Source organism: Echeneis naucrates, chromosome 22 (genome assembly GCF_900963305.1).
Source record: "Echeneis naucrates chromosome 22, fEcheNa1.1, whole genome shotgun sequence".
Classification (NCBI taxonomy): Eukaryota; Metazoa; Chordata; class Actinopteri; order Carangiformes; family Echeneidae; genus Echeneis; species Echeneis naucrates.
In genome coordinates, this window is record NC_042532.1 from 18,780,827 (window position 1) to 18,799,691 (window position 18,865).

Below are 18,865 nucleotides of genomic sequence, written 5' to 3' on the forward strand. Positions count from 1 at the left end.
GTAAATCAAAGTCTACTAAGATAATGTGTCATGAGGGAGCTTCTCAGAAACAAGCGATAAAAGTATCAGTCATAAAATTATGACCTAAAGTTCTACATAAACTCTGATACATACACTATCAGCCTAAATATTACTATTAAATAATTAATATTTAGACTTAATTTCAGCATATGTTTTCCAACTTTGATTTTATTAATTCATCTATTTACAGGTTTGTCATTACCGAGGTTCCACAAATATTAATCCAATGTTATACACACGTGTCACGCTGACAAGTGTGAATAAATGAATATTTAAATCAAATGTTTTTGCATGAAAACCAGGAGCATCAGTGTGAACAGCTGGCAGACAGATGAGTGGAAATACTTATTATTTATTACAGATTAAAGGCAAACATAGATGGTACCTGCTGGGTTTCCCCCCCAAAGAATCAAATAGTTTCAATAAGAAATTTGTCATTAACACCATCAGACAGTAAAACACACAGCGGTACAACAACAACAACAAAAAAAGAAAATATCTGAAACAGTCTGAGCAGAGAGCAAACCTTTACGGGGGGGCATTTAAAGGAGCAGAAGACGCTGACATGCTACAACTTGTGAGAAAGTTTACTTAAAACTTGAGTGTTTCAAACAGACACGTTTGAATCATTTAGGTCAAATATCCGAAGAGTTGCTGTGAACGGCTTTCATTTTCAATTTCAATAAACAGAGTCCTGCTTCTTGAATTGCCTCCCGGGGGGGCAGCAAACACACACATTTTATAACAATATTGCTATTAAAATGCACAGATCAATCACACCTCTCAAGTCATTCACATTACTTCCAGTTCGTATCGCATAGTTATCTGATTTGATAACACCAGACATCCGTCCGCTTTTAAAGTGCTGTACTTTCCTGATCTGTCTTAAAGCCAGACTACGTGACACAACTGGCTTCTTGCAAATGAGCTAAAAATAAATTGGATTAATAACCAATAAAGCTCCTTTTCTCTATTCAGTCCTACAGGTTACATAGTCTCGCTTTAAAAAAAAAGGTTCTGTTTCATAAACTTTGGATGTGACTGAGAAAGAAAGAAAGAAAGTGTGCAATCAATCATTCACAAATTGTGAAATTGTAAAAGATGGCGTCACCTGAAATGTTTAAATAAAATGAGAAATCGTCAAACATGCTGCAACACAAATTTTGTTTAGTCACGTTCCAGTACATGCTGATAAAAAGATCTCATGACAAACGTCTGACTTTGTAAGCACAATCTTCGGTCACAACAAGGCATTGAGCGTAACTCCAGCAGAGTCTATATGGCAAACGAAGCAGTGTTTGAGGCCTACACAGTGTTACAGGAGGGGAGGGAGACAGCAGAATAAGAAAAACAAGAAAAACAGACAACACTGACCGAGGTTTGTGAGGAGGAGCACCAACTCCTGTCGTTGCAGCTCCTCTTCCGCTGGGCGTCTGTCAATAGCAATCATTTCCTGCCAGGGTGACGTGCAGGGCAACAAATTCCTTCTAGTTCTGCAGACACACACACACTTTTCACTGTTTTCACTTCTCCCCTCCTGAAAATCCATCCAGTTACCTCTTCATGCATCCTTCGCTTTCAGAAGGAGCTCAGACAACAAAAGTTCAAGTCTTGTTAATTAAAAAAAAAAAAGAAAAGTTCTGCAAGGTGCTTTGGATGTAAGCGTCCAGTTCTGAACACTTCCAAGTTTCTGATGTGTTCATGGATGTCCAAGCACTGAAGTCCAGGAGGAGGAGGAGAGTTGGGGGGGTGGGGGAGGGAGCCCTACTGCTCAGTAGGACACATGGTGCGGTCTTTGCAGCAGAAGTAATGTACCACCACCCCGTTGGGATACCTGGCAAAAGCACTGAAAGAGAACGTTTAACAGAGAATTGTTTTACTGCCACTGGAGTTATTACTCCCCGCGCTGCTGTGGACCAAAGAGCATTTAATTAAAATGTATAAGAGGAAACTTAAAATGAACAGGGTATGAAATTAACAGCAGCACGCAGCGTTAAATTGTGTTCAAGATAATAAAAACGAAACGGCAGATATGAAAGAATCTGATAAAGAGAAATGAATGATATAAAATGGGATAGTTACATTACATTGACATTCATAATCTCCATATTAAGGAGGATTTTCATGATAACCACCAAATAACATCATCCCTTTTTTTTTTTTTCAATTATTTGCTGGGAGCTTATAATTCTGATGAGAGCAAAAACAGCGAGTTCACAAATGATATTTTTTTGTGCACGTTTTCACTGAAAGGGACTTTTACCTGTTTCCTATTTTCTTCTTGCAAACTCTGCAGGTCTTCTCCTCCGTAATGACACATTTAACCTGCTGGTGGAAGATTCTCTCCTCTTGCACCTGAAAAGAAAACGTGTTTGCTGAGCAAAGGCAGATAGACAACCAAGTAACGAACCACAAATCAATGTGCAATCATTTTCATGACCGCATGTTCTGCGAATTATTTTGTGTGTTTTCATTAATTGCTTTGTCTATAAAGCTCGAAGTGAATTCCTGGCACACGTCGGTTTCCCTTCTGGATGGTGATGAAGTTCTTAAGTTTGAAAACCTGAAATGAATGACAAATGAATTTTTCATCTTATTCCCGTCGACCTCCATATAAACCAGACTCACCCTGAGGAATTCGGCCTGTAGCAGACTCTTCAACACCTGGTTACAGCGTTTCCTCTGAGCTTTCTCCTCCAGGACGCTCTCCAGGAAAACACGGATCTCCCGGATCTGAGTATTTGCTGGGAGCAGATTGATGGCCTGAGAAGCAAAGAGCAGGGTTGTTAAAACACTGTAGACTGGACCTTAATGTTTTCTAAAGCTCAATGTGTCACGTTCTTTCTGCTCACTGACCAACAAATCCAGTTACCCTTTTTCTGTGTCAGAGGACCAATTAGGTCTGACCACAACAGGAAAAACAAGCTTGTCCTTCAAGTTCTGCAGCTTGTCAGGGTCTTTAGTCACACTGAGCAGATTTAGCACAAATTGAGCTGGAATGGACGACAGCCAATCGCAGATTTGTAAATGTAAGACTGTGGATTCATCTATGTGTGGAATGCGAATAAACATGTTTTGCTCTCTCAACAGCGGCTGTGCCGAAGTGTCCTTGAGCAGCGGCCTGGCGACCGTTGATCAGCCGGGGAAACACAGCGGCCAGCATGATTTCAGGTTCGGTCTTGACCTTGGTGAAAGTCTAACCACCCAGTAGGTTTCGGATGATTTCACATTTTCTCAGCACTTTCAGCATGTTGTTGTTTTCTTGCCAAGGCAGGGCATAAACTTGCAGTCTCACTTTTTACTAGAGCAAGAAATCCACCGCAAACCCAGAACCCACAGAGAGAGCTTTGAAAACCACAGTGTCACAGGAAGGTAGTTGTGTGAGCAATGAAAACTCCTGCTGACTTTCTCACCTTTGCAAAGTGGAAATGCTGCATTGTTGGTCTGGGAAAGTTACAGAAATTGACAGAGGTGGCCGATAGTGATGAGCCCCTTCAGGCGAACGACGTACAGATCCAGTCACGTTGGCCTTCAGTCGTATGTGCAGCGCCTGTATGTTTAATCGGGACTAACAGGCCGCCACAGTAAGAACTCAGGTCAGGCTTGGATATAGAAATCTAAATGCCTGTCAGGTTTGTTTTATGCTGTTAAACCTTCCAACTTTGGTTCAGCTCACACAGAAATACGCTTCAAAAATGCTATTTGAACACGGCAGCACATTTAAAGTGAGAAAATTAAAATGTGATATGATGATGAAAGTATGTATTTATTAATAAAAAAATAAAGGAATTATTAAAAAAAAAAACAAAAAAACAACAAAACAACAACTTTGTTCAGCCTCTTCTTGTCTCCTTTCTTTTATCTTGGCAAGGCAAAGTCTGGGAGCGTGGCCAAGGGAAATGAAAGCACTGTGTCACTGAAGACAACGAGGTGCAGCCCGTGGGATCTAAACCTAAACATGCTCAGCGTTCCCCTTCACACACTTTGACATTTCTATGATCAGACGCTGCGGCTCAGACAGCCATATCCACTTTCAATCACAGATACTGCAGCTTGTTATGGTGCATTTTACAACCTGAATACGACTCAGACCAGATAAAGTTTTAAAGTATTAAAAAATATTAACGATGGCACAGCGGCAGCATTTCAAAGATCGTGTTTCTCTTCTTTTGCGATACGATATGGAAAGAAGAAACACACAATCTGTTCAAGTGGATTGTGCGCAGAGATTTTACGCAGCCGGCAGAACAGAACCAAAGACCTTCGTTGTTTGTTGGACTGCAACATGCAGGTTTGATAAGACAAAGCAGGTCACAAGCTGAATTTCAACAAACCTGCTTCTTGTTCAAAGAATTCTTTGCTATTTTGGTTCTGGGTGCAGATATATGAGAGGAGTTTCATATTTCACAAAACAACGCAGACGCTTCTCGTGGGAGACGGGCACCCTGCTGGAAATCTTTTTTTGGTTGACTGGAGTGTTCCTATCACAAAGACAGCAGCTCCATTACCCCCAACTGTGCAGACCTCGCTCTAAAAACAAACTGGGTAGAATCTATAAAGGAGTTCTGTTCACTTCAGTCGCAGCTTTAATTTCACACCAAATACCAAATGACTGAATCTGTGCGTCGTAAATCATGCTCCTTTAGATGGACTGTCACTTTCACGGCCACGTTTGGGGTGATGATGACACAATCTGAGCAAAGTGTCGACCAATAACAATAACAACGAGGCTCTGGGTGGAATTACAGACTAATTTTTGCTTTCTGGTTTAATGAGCTGGCTGAAGTTGGCCTAGATTCAAGTGAACTTGTGTTACTGATGCAGCTTCTTGATAATGACACAGCCTGCTCTGTCTGGATGCAGAACACGCACATGATTATTTGAGTATCACCAGTCTGGGGTTTGTTCTGAAGTCACCCTGGTGAGCGCTGCTCTGTTGTTGTTTACCTTGGTGGTGTTGAGCTTGCTGTGGTGAAGTTCCAGGACCTGCAGGGCGGCGTGGAGATTCGCCTGAGGCCCTGAAAGCTCCATCTTGATGGGCCCCAGGCAGTGGACGTCAGGAGGCGACAGGTACATTCGCAGAAGGGAAAGATAAACCTGCACAGCACAAACACTTTAATTTTATCTGATTAATCGCAGATAAAAGTTCAGGGAGATAGTTTGAGTAACTCAGGATGAGTGGCACAAAGGCAACTGGAACTTACGCAACTATTTTATTCCTTCAGTGTTGGTTTTGTCACTTTTGTATTCAATCTGCATGTACCAGAAATAATCTATCCCATTTGTGTAGCACTTACTGCAAACATAAAGGCACTTAAAAGAAGGCAACAGCGTGTACAAAACTGAAAAAAGGGGTCTGATAAAACATTAAAAAACAAAGCGAAACAAAGAAGAATAATAAAATCCAAGACAACAGACAACAAAATCCAAGCAGAAGAAACGAACAAAACAACACAAATTGAAATGAAATTACACTGAAAGCCACTTACGTCTTTATTTCCTTCTACAGAGCTGTTGTAGTGCCGGTGGCAGTATCTGCAATGTGCACAGAGAAATACATGAACAAATAACGTATCATGGCTCTGATAATTTTCATGAATTTGATCAGTGCTCACAGAATCATAATGAAATAATCAGGGAGGCTAAACTAGGTCACATGGGGCTACAAAATTAATCCTGCAGTGTAGGCTTCTAATTAAATATGGCTTCAGGGCATAAAACTGCTTTACGCAGTTGCCTTTTTTTTTTTTTTTTTAATCGTCATCTTACTGTTTTATTCTCTTTCACTGTCAAAGTAACAGCTGACAGTACAATTAGCAGCTGGAGCCCTGAAACACAGCAGGTAAACCTCCCTCACAGCTGAGCAGGAATCGTGGTCTTCATCTTGTGGAGGTACTTACGTTTCAGCCATGCGTGTGTCTTTCAGGATGTGCACGTAGATGAAAAGCGCCTGTTCGTGTTTACCCATCCGGCCCAGGAGCAGAGCTCGCTCCTCCAGCAGGCCTTCAGTATGGAAAACAAACCCAAAGGTTAGTTACGCTCCTCAGCAGCTGAGAACGTATGTGCATGAGACAACTGGAACCAATTTTTAAAATGTAAATTTCGTAAAATGTATTAAAATGAGGTACTTCATCAAGTACTGTAAATGATCTTTACATCCTCATTATTCAGCTTCCTTAGAAAGAAATCCAACATCCTTTGTATTTGTTTTTAAACCATATGTTCTTTATTCACACGTGTTGTAAAGAAACCTCAGGTCTTACCATCAAAGGGAAAGTCACTGATGAGTCGGGCTGGTTCGTAGCTGGTGGAAATATCCAGGAAAGAAAGCAGCTTGTTCCTGAACTCTCCCAGTTTGCCTTTCTCCTTTCCTGCTGCGACAGCTGAAACCCCTAAACAGCACAGAGGTGTTCATTGTAGTGTGTACAGCTCAAGAACACAGAGAGTGTATGTCATCTGAGTCACATTCCTGCTCTGATAGAAGCAGGTTTGAATGATTTTTTACAAGAAAAAAATAAACATGCTAAATGTTTTATGAGGGGAGAAATACATTACACTACACCATACATTTTTTAGACACACAGTGTCTTTGGTAAGAAATACTGCATGAACTCAAAATGCTTTGTTTTACTTCCAGGCGTAACTGATGCAGCACTTATAAAGAACGCGTAAGAAACTAAACTGCGCAGCTGCTGCTGAAACAAGCTTAAATATTTACAACGTCTGGACCCACAAAGGCCCAGCTCATTGTTGAGATTAACAACAGTCTTGTCGTAAACAACAACAACAACACCATCTTAAAATCATGGGCTATTCACTTGAAAATGCTCCACAGGACAAAACGAGGCAATAACCTGCCACAAGGACAGGTCTGTTTGGATGCACGGTCCTTGGGCCCCTGGATGTGCATTAAAAGGCACCGACACAGAGATAAATGGACTTCCTAATTAGCTTTGACACAGGCTTTATTTGCGGAGCGAGCGGAGACAGCGCTCTGGATGAGGATGCAAAAGGAAATTGAAGCCATGCATGGTGATCACTGATAAATTAGAGAAATAAGTATTCTTCCAAAAAATAGTGAGGGGATTACGTGAAAGACATTTTAAAGCTTTGGGACCACGCTGGATTTATCGCTCTGATATGACAATAACGTCCTTCCATTTAAAGCCCTTCCTTCATTCTCCAGCTTTGCTCCAGATAGACATTAGTGAATGTTTAGTATTTGAATGGAGCTCACCATTTCTTGCTAAAATGTCTGAAAACATTGTTTTTGAAAGTGGTAAAATGTAACTACTCCAAAATGTTTTCCCCAAAGAGCTCGGAGACACTGTCACCTTAAATTAATGTTTGTACCTTCTGGCAATGAGTTGAGATACTCTTTCATGAGAACCTGAACTCTCTCCAGGTAGAGCTGGATCAGCACATTGTGAAACTCTGGCCCCTTCTCCTCCCAGATATAAATGATATGCTCCAAATATGGGATGGCAAGCTCTGTGAAGCCGTCCCTCAGGAAATTTAGCACCTTGTCCCGAGGCAAAGTCTCCACCTCTGTCAGGTCCTCAGTAAAAATCTGGAGAGGAAAAGATTTTGAGCCAACGTCAGATCGTTACTCATGGGAAAATGTGCACAAAATAAATCCGAATCAGAAAATATGAATCCACAGTTCATCAAGAGAAGGTTATTGACTGAATCAAAAGGTTAATTTAACTGAATGGTTTGTATTCAAAACCAAACCACACTATAAATACAAAAACAAAGTAACTCCAATGCTGAACATGTGACAGTTTTGTGTCCCACCTTCAAGCCATCTTCAGGACAGATCTTCAGCACCCAGCGAGAAAACTCAAAGATTATGCCCAAGTTCTCCACTCCTGTGTTGGAGGATGATGAAAAATATTTTAACTTAATGAAATCAGGTAATTAAGTAATAGAATACAGGATAAAAGAGTTGGTCAGGAAGTTTTAGAGAAGACGGAATTGGCAAATTATGCAAATAAAACACTGTTACATGTATTGACACATTTTGTGTAAGTGTGTGTAAGAATAATTAATTCACTGATTTGTTATATTCTACTATCATAAATAAAATACTCCTTAATCAGCAGCCGATGGGAAGTTTGCTTGTTTCATTTTATATCATTGTAAAGCCATACATTTATTTTGTTGTCAGTAGAAGCATGACAGACTGAAAAAGAAAGAGGCAATTGTTTTGGCAATTGCACCTACAATTTCAAAGTTGTTGGATGGCTCTGCAGTTTAAATCAGACAAAGGAGAGCGTCATGAGAATAGAGAAAAACTAAATTTCCTACTGCCAAGAAAACAAACTCCAACATTATGAATATTATTATAATGATTATAGAACTGATGTGGTTATTTTCGAGTCACAAGGCTTCAGTGTGACAGTAACTCACACGGCACCTTAAACTGTGAGCAGAGGGTCGATTCTGTCATCACTCTTGTGCAATCTAACCACTATTCATGGAGTTACATACTAAATGCTGGCACACACAAAGACTTCGCGTTTAGTCAAAATCTGGCGCTCCTGACATGTGACAGATGAAAACTATACATTTCATCCAGCAGCTTTTATTAATCAGAGCGAAGGTTTTCTCAGAGGCTTTCCCAACATTACACCAACAAACTGAACAGGTCTCGCAGGGAAGAAAACTTTGACGCTCTAAACTAAAACAGATTTGAGTTGGCCAACGATCCTTACCCAGCCTTTGGAGGTACTCCACCGTTCGCTCGTGGCCCTTCAGCGGAGAGTTGGCCTTGGTCGACTGGTCCAGCAGCACCTGAAGAGCTGCGACAGGGCAAACAGGGTGAAGGGGAGTGAAGGGGAGCGAGAACATATGTGAGATCAGTCTTAGTCTTCTACTCTGCTGGGCGCTGCTGTTACATCATAGCTCTGTCAACGGGAACTGGATGAGGCGCATACAAAGTGTTAATTGGTGGCCAGCAACAGCTGCTTTGAATTGGCAGACTTTCTGAAGCATGACATCATGAACACAAAACTGCAGCGGGCCGATCAAAGACAGCCGCGGTTACAGTGAGAATCCACCGCAGCCCAGAATCCACCTCAAACCAAATAAGACGTTGACCACAGACAGAATGCAGCCACACGAAAAATACAAGCACACAACTATTACTTATTGGATTAAAGCATGATGGAACAATCCAGCTCACAATGGCTGTTGTATGTGAATGGGGATGTAATGAGGAGAGCGCTGGCAGAGGCAGATTGAGGTTTGGCATCAAGGGATTCTTCATTTAAGTACTAAACCCCAAATTCAACAACCCATTTGAAAGAGAAATTGGAAACAGATGTCTTATTGTGTTTTAATGTGATGTGTTCGGTTGTCATGCTGAGGTCTGCAACAGATAAACTATATGCCTAAACAAACCACACAAATAAAACTAAACTTCGATATCAGTCAATATTCTGCTGATTGATTTCTCTGTTTGCTGTGTGATGACAAAGAGGGGAAAAAAAAACAATATTCTCCGAAAAGTTGTCACCAGAAGGTCTTACTCAGAATTGTGTTTTTCTTTGAAAACATAAATACAACGATACGATATGCTAAAGGTTTTAGCCATATTTTGACATTTTGAATATGTAGAAAGAATGTTTTTCTAACCAAGAGATAAAGACAACCTGATGTCCTGTAGAATGAGCTTTGTTTTGCTCATCAATAGTTTATAATATCCACTGTCTGCATGTGTGTAGTTTAGGCCTGAATGGAAAATGTCACATTACAGAAATTCCCGTCTGATACATTTTCCTTTGAATTTTTTTTTTTTTATACTTGTATGTATTTATCCTCTGCTTGCTTATGCCACTCCTCATTCACAGAAACAAACAAAAATAAAAAGCTCTTTTCACTGTGCACTTTATAAGGCACATAACTGTATTTGTGTTGGTGATAAGATAAATTAATACATGTTTAATATCATAGTAAAGAGAAGAAATCTTGATAATTGCATAACATTGATTGTTGCCTGCAGCTCAGTGAACCCTCCTACTATCGTTACAACAGGAGGAGAAGAGATAAACAGCCTTTATCTGCAGATGATGGTCGATGATTAGTCAGATTAAAATTCAACATTACATGATGGTTTGCTGCACATTTGGCTGGCTGTCAGTCAGACTCTTACCTTTCTGGTGCAGGCCTTTCTTCTCATAAAGAATAATGAGCTCACTGTACTTGTGAGCCTTCTTTAGGACAGACTCGCTCTCCTCGATGTGGCAGTGGTTGTTCTCGAGACGAAGAAGGGGGGACACCAAGGCCACGTTAGTCTAAAGGGGATTGCACAACATGAACACCAAACATTTCCACATTTCCAAATCCAAGACCATCCAACTCTTTACAGTTCAGGATGTGGTTCACTCGAAGACAACAAGCAGGTGACTTCCCTAACTGGCTGATCCTCTCTGCCTCATAATATGTCTCTTTTGAACAATGCAATGCAGATGGCTGGCACTTCAAAGCATGTGCTATCTCAGAGGATCTACATGCACTCTTAGGGCTATACATCCAGTGTAATCCTGGTCTGGCTAGGGAGTCCTACTACTTAAAGTTGTCTCCAAAAAATAAAAAGGATGACTGGGCAGCATTTTTCCTGCATTCAAGGGCACAAAGATATTGGTTGTGAATCAAAAAGTATTATTATTATTATTATATTAAACATGAGTTTGTCTCTCCCACGTTAATCAAACCCTCATGTGTGCATCAATTCACCTGAAGTATAAATAGGTGCTGGGAAAGAAAAAAGAAAGTGCTTCAGATGAAAATAAGGATGAAACGCCTGTCCAAATTTTCTTTCATTAAAAGGTTTAAAGAGGGCAGCATAAGTTAAAAACAATACTGCTTTGTTGAAGAAAATAGCAACACTATAAAGAGTCTCTGCTAAATAAAGAAAGAGAGAGATCATAGCCTTACATGAAGGTAACACTTTAGGAGGGTGGTGTCAATTATCTGCAGGAGTTTTTTGCGGCTCTTAATCGTTGGCGTGCCCTCTACAAGAGGAGATGTTGTGGAAGGGTCAGAGTCATTCAGCTGTTTCACCAGGTGGCTGCGTTTCTGTGAGGAAAATGAGGATAACATAGCATTTAATTAGCTTTTTCCCACTAATCCTTGATGTGTATTGATTAAATGTTATCATTTTTTAGCTTTTGCTGCTTTAGATAGACCCTCACTTACAACAGAAAACCTTTACAAAGTGGAGTCTGATAAAATGTTCTGCTGCCATGACGGTGATTTTGCACACACAGACACAGACACACACCTGGGTGAGGTAATCAATGAGAGCGAGATGAGCCTTCTCCAGCTCTGCCCCTGACAGCGTGGGCAGAGGGTTCGGATAGTGCAGCTGTTTGCGGTAGTCTGATGGGAGCAGGTCCGGGTACAGTCCAATCACGTGGGTGGGATCTGCAGAGCACAGGAGGAGAGACGGGGGGTTGGTTTCACCTTTTTCCATCGATGGTAGTTCAGTTTGTTTAGCACTGACTGATTAAAGAAATGTGTTCTGAGGAGTGAGTTTATGACACAAATTTCTTGTCACCACAACGAAAAAGTGTGACCAGACCTGAAATCACTCTGTCATCAATGTGGAATGAATTCTCACACTGAGACAAGATGTGATGTCAATGAAAATCATATGAATGTATAAACACTTCATCAACATGCTTTACAGTTCGCTACAGATGTCTAATGAGTTCAGAGAAAGACGAGTAAGAAGCATGCACACCATCGAATTAAGACCAGATTCATCTGAATTCTGTTGTCACCATGTGGGTGAAATGGGTGATAAAAATCAACTCATCTTTCAACAGCAGAACAAATTACTCTTCAACATGTAGTCAGAGTGTGTAGTGAAAAGCATGAACGAATGAATAAATAAATCCGGATGGAAAAAAGTGTAATTCAGGTTAAACTACAAAAAAAATGGGGCTTTTATATTGGCATAGAATTTGATCTAGTCTGGTATCTGTTTCAGTTGGGTCTGAAGAGAGAATTCAGCAGAGAGCTCTACCTGTGCCGAGTTTGGCAAACACCTGCATGGAGTCGTCAAATCTCTTCTGGCAAAACAGATTGAAGGCATAGAGATTCTGAATGTGATGTATCTGCTGCTTCTTATCACCATCGGAGTCGTCCTTCATCTTCTGGGAGAAAGAAAATTAAACGAAATTTCATCACAATAATGCAGAACGCAAGAATGCATTACTTATCAGGATACTACGGTTTCCAACAATTTATAAATTCTGTGAACTCCCTTTTTTCTTCGTTAAAATGCCTGTGGAAAGCCAGATTTCTAGATAAGCTGACCATAAAGAACAAAAGCCTGAGTGTTTTACTGTTCAAACGTACTGCTTGTAATCAGCACAAGTGATCCTGATGTTCCATCCCCTGAGCTAAAGCAAGAATTGAATCCTTAGGAATTTAATAACAAGGTTTAATAGTAAAGTGAGTCGCTGTGTTACTCACCGCCAGCTGGAGAGCCAGCTCAAACTGCTTGTCTTGAAGAAGCTGTCGGATCTGGCTGGCTATTGAGATGGGCACCAGGCGCCACACAAAGTAGTTGCTGGCAACATACACAATATTCTGCCTGAAAGATAAAAGCAGAAAAACAAGATTAGAGAGAACAGGTTGACACAAAAGTGTTTTTCTCTGCATGGAGGGACTAACATTATTACCATTGGTATCATGAGGACCGATTAAATAGTCTTTTAGGGACGTTATACTTCATAAACAGAGTTGGAGAGGCATAAAAGCCTACGATTCATCATCAGACCTTCAGCAATGCGTCAACAGCCACTGTAGCCTTTATTTCATTTTAAACCTGAAATGCTTTAATAATTATGGTTGCTCTTGATCATTATATATTATTGAACAAGTCTCTTGTTATAACATGTCTGTAAAAGTTGGTCTGTGGTTAAAACAAGAACATGCAATGATATAATGAAACATCCCACTACAGTCTGCCTGACTCACCCCGCCGAGGTGATGAAGCGAGGTCTCTGCAGCTCCACACTCTGCACCAGCAGCCTGGGCTCAAAGGTCCGGATCTCCACGTACCGAGGAAGAACAGCGATGATGTACGGAGGCTGGTGCTCTGGGAACAAACGAGACAACAGAGGCAACTGAGTCACATTTGCAGATCAGAACTGGATTAATACACTTACAAAATGAATAAATTGTTCAATGTGGGGAAAGGTTACTTTACAACAACAAAAACACACAAAAAAAAAACCAAACAAACACAAAACTTGCTTCATATGATGATTTCATATGATTTGGCACCTGGAGCATAAAGAGAAGTAGGACTATGATACAAGAGTCATGGTTTGTGGATTGAGGATGTGAAAGGGATATTGAGTTTTTACAGAGAAAAACAGCATAAAGGCCATTTTATTCATCCAACACAGAGAGTTATGCTGTCTACACAACAAAAACTGTGTCTTGGCAGCAGGTGCTTCGCTTTTCGGCTTAAAGAGTGAAGAGTGAAGATCTTAAGGCTAATGGGGCAGGAAATCCAGCCGGAGACAGCTTTCTAGACAAGCCTGAGGATGAACCAACTACACCTTCAGGGCAAGAGCCCTGGCAATTTGCTCCAGCCACATCCAGTCAGAACAGTCAGTTATAAACTGAACAGCACTCATCCTCTGCTGATGCACGACCAAAGCAACAATATATGGAAACAAGGAAATTGCGAATTGCATAAAACCACTGCTCGGAGGCTTAATTTCCCCTTCATATTGTTCCTCTCTGCATGCCAATGAGCACAGACAGAGGGGCCTTTAAAACAATGGAAGAGCTCATCTGAAGAGCACTTCTGTCACAAGGTTTATTAGTATCCCAGACCTATGGTGTCTTAGTCACAGGATTAAAAAAAAAAAAAAAAAAAAAAAGCTGATCTTAAACCATCTTTTCTCTTCTGACAAATGGAAACCAGCAGCACGGCTGAGACAGAGTGGAAAGAAAGACTTTGCACAAGGGAACTAATGATTATAGAGGAGAAAAGAAAAAAGGGGAAGCAACAACTGTCAGAACAATGCCAGTATTCAGGCCAAGCGCTTCATTGATTGTTTGTTTTAACATCCAATTACTATGTAAACAGCCCAGCTCAATTAGTGGGAGAGTGCTTAAATTGGAAACTGTGAATAACTGAGCAATATACACAGTCCTATCGCTTCATAGTGCAGCCCTGATGAAATGGGGTTGGGGATGAGTGAGGGTTGACTGCATATTGTGACTGGCCTGACAGCCCAGTCCTGACACAGATGAGTGCCCAGAGTAAAGAGACAGACAGGGATGGTAAAAACTTGATGGATTTTTTTTTGATGGCCCACCAGCCCAGCAATTCAGTCAGTGATGGCCGGCCTAAATATAACAGATGGTCAGACAGTTGTCATTGTGAAAGAGATAGAGACACAAAGGAGATCCTGAAAGAATTTCAACTATGACATTTCATATGATGGATGTATATTGTCAATTCTGGGACAAAGAAAACACACACACGAGACCTTGAATAAGGTGAATGTCATTAAACCTCAAATTTAACTACTGTTTCTACAGCAGCTTGTCTTCTGTCCTCATGTGTCAAAACACTGTTTATCCTTGTGGTGTTCTCCTGTTTGCTCCACTGCATTTATCTTTCTCTTATTTTTTATCACAGCAAAGCTCGTTAATGTCAACTCTTCAAATTTATAGCCAACTATGTCCTCAGTGAAATCAATTGATGTTTGTCCTTGAGATACAAAAAACTCCAATAGAGGAAAGTGCAATTTCTTGAAATGTGGCTTAGATGGCTTCATTCTGTTTGTGCATGACTGTGGATTTTTTGAGTTTTAAGGTTTCATTGTAAAAAAAAAAAAAAAAGAAAAAAAAAAGAAACAGCACTGATTCTATTTTCCCTGGGAGAACTCGACTGCCTGGAGTGACACATTTTGACAAAATATTTTCCTTGTTATCTGGAACGACAAATTATAAACCACAGGGAGCTGGAGGAGGAAGTTAGCTCTTGAAAGTCATTGTATTGTATTTTTGTGTCTCCTTTTGACATTGCCGTCAGCATCTCTTGGCACTCAATACAAGTTAACTCTAACAAAGACATGAGGAGTGATTAAAGATACAGAAACAGCTTATTTTTCTTATATATGGGAATATAACACAAATAAATAAAATGTGTACAGTCTTCAAGGTGACAGAAAAGAAAAATGAATATAAACAGAGTAGAAAAACAGAGAAATCCTCCCTGGTAATTGTTTATCCCTTACCCATGGCTATTGGGATGTCAGTCCAGTTCAGGGCACACTTCTGGGTGCAAGTGCCCTCTTCATTTAGTACCACAGTTAGATCGTCCTGCCCAACAGCCACTTTCCCATCAGCCAGTGGGGCAACCAGAGGCTCTAACTGTTTGCCAGTGGGGAAGAGCTCTTTAATGGAGCCACGGCCATCCATCTGGTTGACAGGAGAAATACCATGGTTGAGTGACGAGATACAGATAAATGACACTTTAGTGACTTTAACTTTATGTGTAAGGCAAGTTACTTGTAAAACAGCATTATGGAAAGGCTGAAGTGAGGAATATCTCTACCAATCATTATCTGATAATAGGGATACCAAAATTAAAGAAGCACAAATTGAAAGTGCCTAAAATAAACATACAAATCAAAGACAATAACAACGAAAAAAAAAAAAAAAGTGATGACAATTGTAAAACAGGATTCTTCAGAAGTGGAATAAAAAGTGACTCTCAAAAATCTGTCTGTGAAACATCTTAGCAGACTTCATAGACTGCAAGACTGCAAGTGTGACCTTGACAGCGTTGCCCATCCATAAACATAAGTTTTTTTACACACACACAGTTACCCTCTCCTGTAGTACTTACCCGAATAAGGTAATAGTCTCGTTTGAAGCCAACACATATGGAGTTTTCACACCAAGCCATGGACTTTGGAATATCTGGTGCAGCAAAGTCGCTCTAACAGACAAAAAGTAAACATTACAATGGCTAAATTTGTCAAAGGATCACACTACAGTGAGTCACATGCAAACATATTCTATTTTACCTGCAGCTCGTAGAACTCTCTATCTTTCCAGTAATACAGCTGGAGTTTCTTTTTTACTGCGACACACATCCTCAACCTTTCCTCTCCTGTGGTGGTTTGCTGAGGGAGGAAAATAAGACAAAATATACAATTCATGGCACAAAATTTAGGAAAATATGAGTACAACACGGAACTGAGGAAATGAAGAATGTCATTGTTATGACTGTGTGGATATGACAATTGTGTTAAAAGATTTCTGTGAAATCACACCAGTCTCTTGCCTGTTCTAAGATATACTATTTACACCTCGTCTGAATGCTCTTTCCTGTCATGAAAGCAGCCATTGTACGCAGAAAACAGACTCATACATACAATACTTGAGCTTTGCAGTAATGGAGATCACACTGCTATTTACTTAAGGAAGCTGCCACAAGTGTAAACTTGTACTACTACCACTACTTCTACTAGAAATGTCTGAGTGTGAATGTGATGGTGGGAAGCAGCGAGTTGTTAGATCTATGAATCCACCAAGCCATAAATTTGAAATTGTAAATCCCTGTGGGGTGCCATCAGTACTTCCAGTTTTTAGAATGCTATATTATCATAAGCATTGAATCCTGTCTTGACATTTGGACGTTGCATGGAACTTATGACTCACTTCTTCAAAAAAGGTACCTATGTTGAGCTCCAGAAAGCAGTCAGTGGTAAGATGAGTTTAAAAAAAAAAAAAAATCCTTATGAAAAACTCCACTCTGAATAAACTGTACAAATCGGTTTCCTTGGAGCTCCGTGGTCATAAATTAGCCCAACATTGTGATACAGACTTTTCCCTTCATTCATCCACTACAATATACCTGTATGCATATTGTACATGGAAGATTGTTCTCAAAATGTGCTGTAACTGACCTGCAGGTCACAGGCAAAGAGTGTGGCCCCTTTGGCTTTGGACACCACGGTTATCTGCTGGAAGGTGAGGAGGTCATGGACATGAATGTTGTTCTCTGCAGGAGAGAATCAAACAGATTTTATGTGTTTGTCATGATAATGTCAACAAATAGGATGCTCCGTGCGTTTATTCACAAAATTTTAACAACAGGCCCAAAAAAACAAGTTTAGAGCAACTATTCCAAAAGTCAGGAATGAAGTGTTACACTAAAATCAGATTTTAATCCCCCCCCCCAAAAAAAAAAAAAAAAATACTTACCCAAAAGACTAACAAGGATTTTGTACTGAGAGACAACATAAAGCTGCAGAAAGAGAAAATTTAAAGCAGGTATTAGTGCAGACCTCGGCAGTACCTCACACCTCAGCTGAGAACACAGCAGCATGCACACTTTTTCTGGGACTCTCACTGAGGTCTGTTTGCTTGTTACATACCAAAAACTTAACGAATCTTTGATTTGTGCTGAAATAAGTCTACGCTTCTCATTTACCTGCTGAATCTTCTTTGAGAAATTCTTATTGGATTTTTCCAACGTCACCTCAAACCGGTTGGTGCCTACGGAGAAGAGAGCTGCTAGTTAAAAATCATCATCATTATACGTAGAAAATAATAATATTATCTTTTATATCTTGAAACCCGAAGGCATCTCTATCAGCCTATGTGCATGTACATATATCATAGTTATGTTTACTCTCACTGTTTAACTTTTGTGTTCTTGTTTTTAGTTATGTCATTATAATTTCTGTTACTGAAAATGACTCAAACAGACAACAGTATGTTGAGACGGTCTGCAAATACACAGCATCGCACAAGCCCTTTACTCTCATTTCACCTGCATCTTTTTTTATTCTGTAGAGAAGGAGGTGTCCTGGTTTTGTTCCAACAAGCAGCCAGTCCTCTGTGGGAAGACAAACTCAGACTCAGTGACAATTCAAAAAGGCAGCTGTCAGTCATTTCAAACATATTAAAATGTCAAACAAACTGAGCAGGTAGCTCATTCGTGTCCGCGGTGAAACACCTGAGACTGCAGCTCAATAATAAATTCCCAGAGATGTGAGTTCAATGTCAAAGGATAGAAGGAGCAGCTGTGGGGTGCAGGAAAACGTCAACACCTTACCCCAGGCCGCAAGACAGTCAATCTGAAGCGGGAGCTTTTCCAGAATAGGCACTGGTTCATAGGCGTCGTGCATCTTGCTGCTGATTCAATCACAGCCAGCTCTGACGGATCAATCCCACTCGGAGTGGTCGCCTGTCGGATAACAGCTGACTGAGGGCCCGCTGATGAATCTGTTAGGGCCGGACCTCCGTGCGTGTCGCCATTCACCGACAGAGCAGCTCGGCAGTTTCAACAGACACCGGAGGAATCTGGTCTGGCAAAAATAAATAAATAAATAAAAAACGACCGCCGTAATGAGACGCAGTTCAGCTACTTCTCCTCTCCGACCAGGACAACAGCTGATCGTTAGCCTGCTAGCTCAGAAGTTAGCAAAACACGGCTTCTGCTCCCTAAACATGGTTTCCTCTCACTCCACATCGACTCCAAACCGAGAACACACACTCAGCCATCTCGTTGATAACAACTACCCGTTAGCTGCCGGAAAACGGATTTCAACCAAAAACCTGCTGGCTTTAGCATTTAGTTTGTGCTAGCCGGGCTAGCATCCGGCTAACTTCCTCGGTTGTGTTGACGACGGACGCGCGACAGGCACGTGACACACGTCAGCGCGCTCACGAGGAACGCGTTAAAGGTGTAGTGACGTGCTTCTTGGGTTTCGACGCTGTTGTGCAATTCTCGCGAGATTTTGAGCACAAAGCTTAAAAAAAATTAACCATTTCATCATCATCATCA

At 40.7% G+C, this 18,865-nt stretch overlaps 1 protein-coding gene across 3 annotated transcripts; it reads right to left on the reverse strand.

The window, feature by feature from the left end:
• Nucleotides 1-357: 357 nt before the first annotated feature.
• Nucleotides 358-18,726, reverse strand: vps39 (VPS39 subunit of HOPS complex). 3 transcript variants are annotated; one of them, XM_029494438.1, is made up of 24 exons: nucleotides 18,134-18,726; nucleotides 17,849-17,914; nucleotides 17,507-17,571; nucleotides 17,278-17,320; nucleotides 16,980-17,074; nucleotides 16,095-16,193; nucleotides 15,914-16,006; nucleotides 15,300-15,483; nucleotides 13,015-13,135; nucleotides 12,508-12,628; nucleotides 12,056-12,182; nucleotides 11,309-11,451; nucleotides 10,963-11,103; nucleotides 10,178-10,319; nucleotides 8,739-8,825; nucleotides 7,819-7,892; nucleotides 7,375-7,591; nucleotides 6,285-6,413; nucleotides 5,922-6,024; nucleotides 5,511-5,556; nucleotides 4,969-5,118; nucleotides 2,650-2,784; nucleotides 2,285-2,376; nucleotides 358-1,867 (listed from the first exon to the last, which is right to left on the reverse strand). In XM_029494438.1, exons 1-24 carry the CDS (start codon nucleotides 18,204-18,206, stop codon nucleotides 1,786-1,788), a joined length of 2,628 nt encoding a protein of 875 aa, XP_029350298.1. In that variant the 5' UTR covers nucleotides 18,207-18,726; the 3' UTR covers nucleotides 358-1,785. The 3 variants fall into 3 exon arrangements, with proteins under 3 accessions (XP_029350298.1, XP_029350297.1, XP_029350296.1); XM_029494437.1 differs by having other exon boundaries at nucleotides 12,056-12,185; XM_029494436.1 differs by having other exon boundaries at nucleotides 12,056-12,185; nucleotides 17,507-17,586; nucleotides 17,831-17,914.
• Nucleotides 18,727-18,865: the final 139 nt, after the last annotated feature.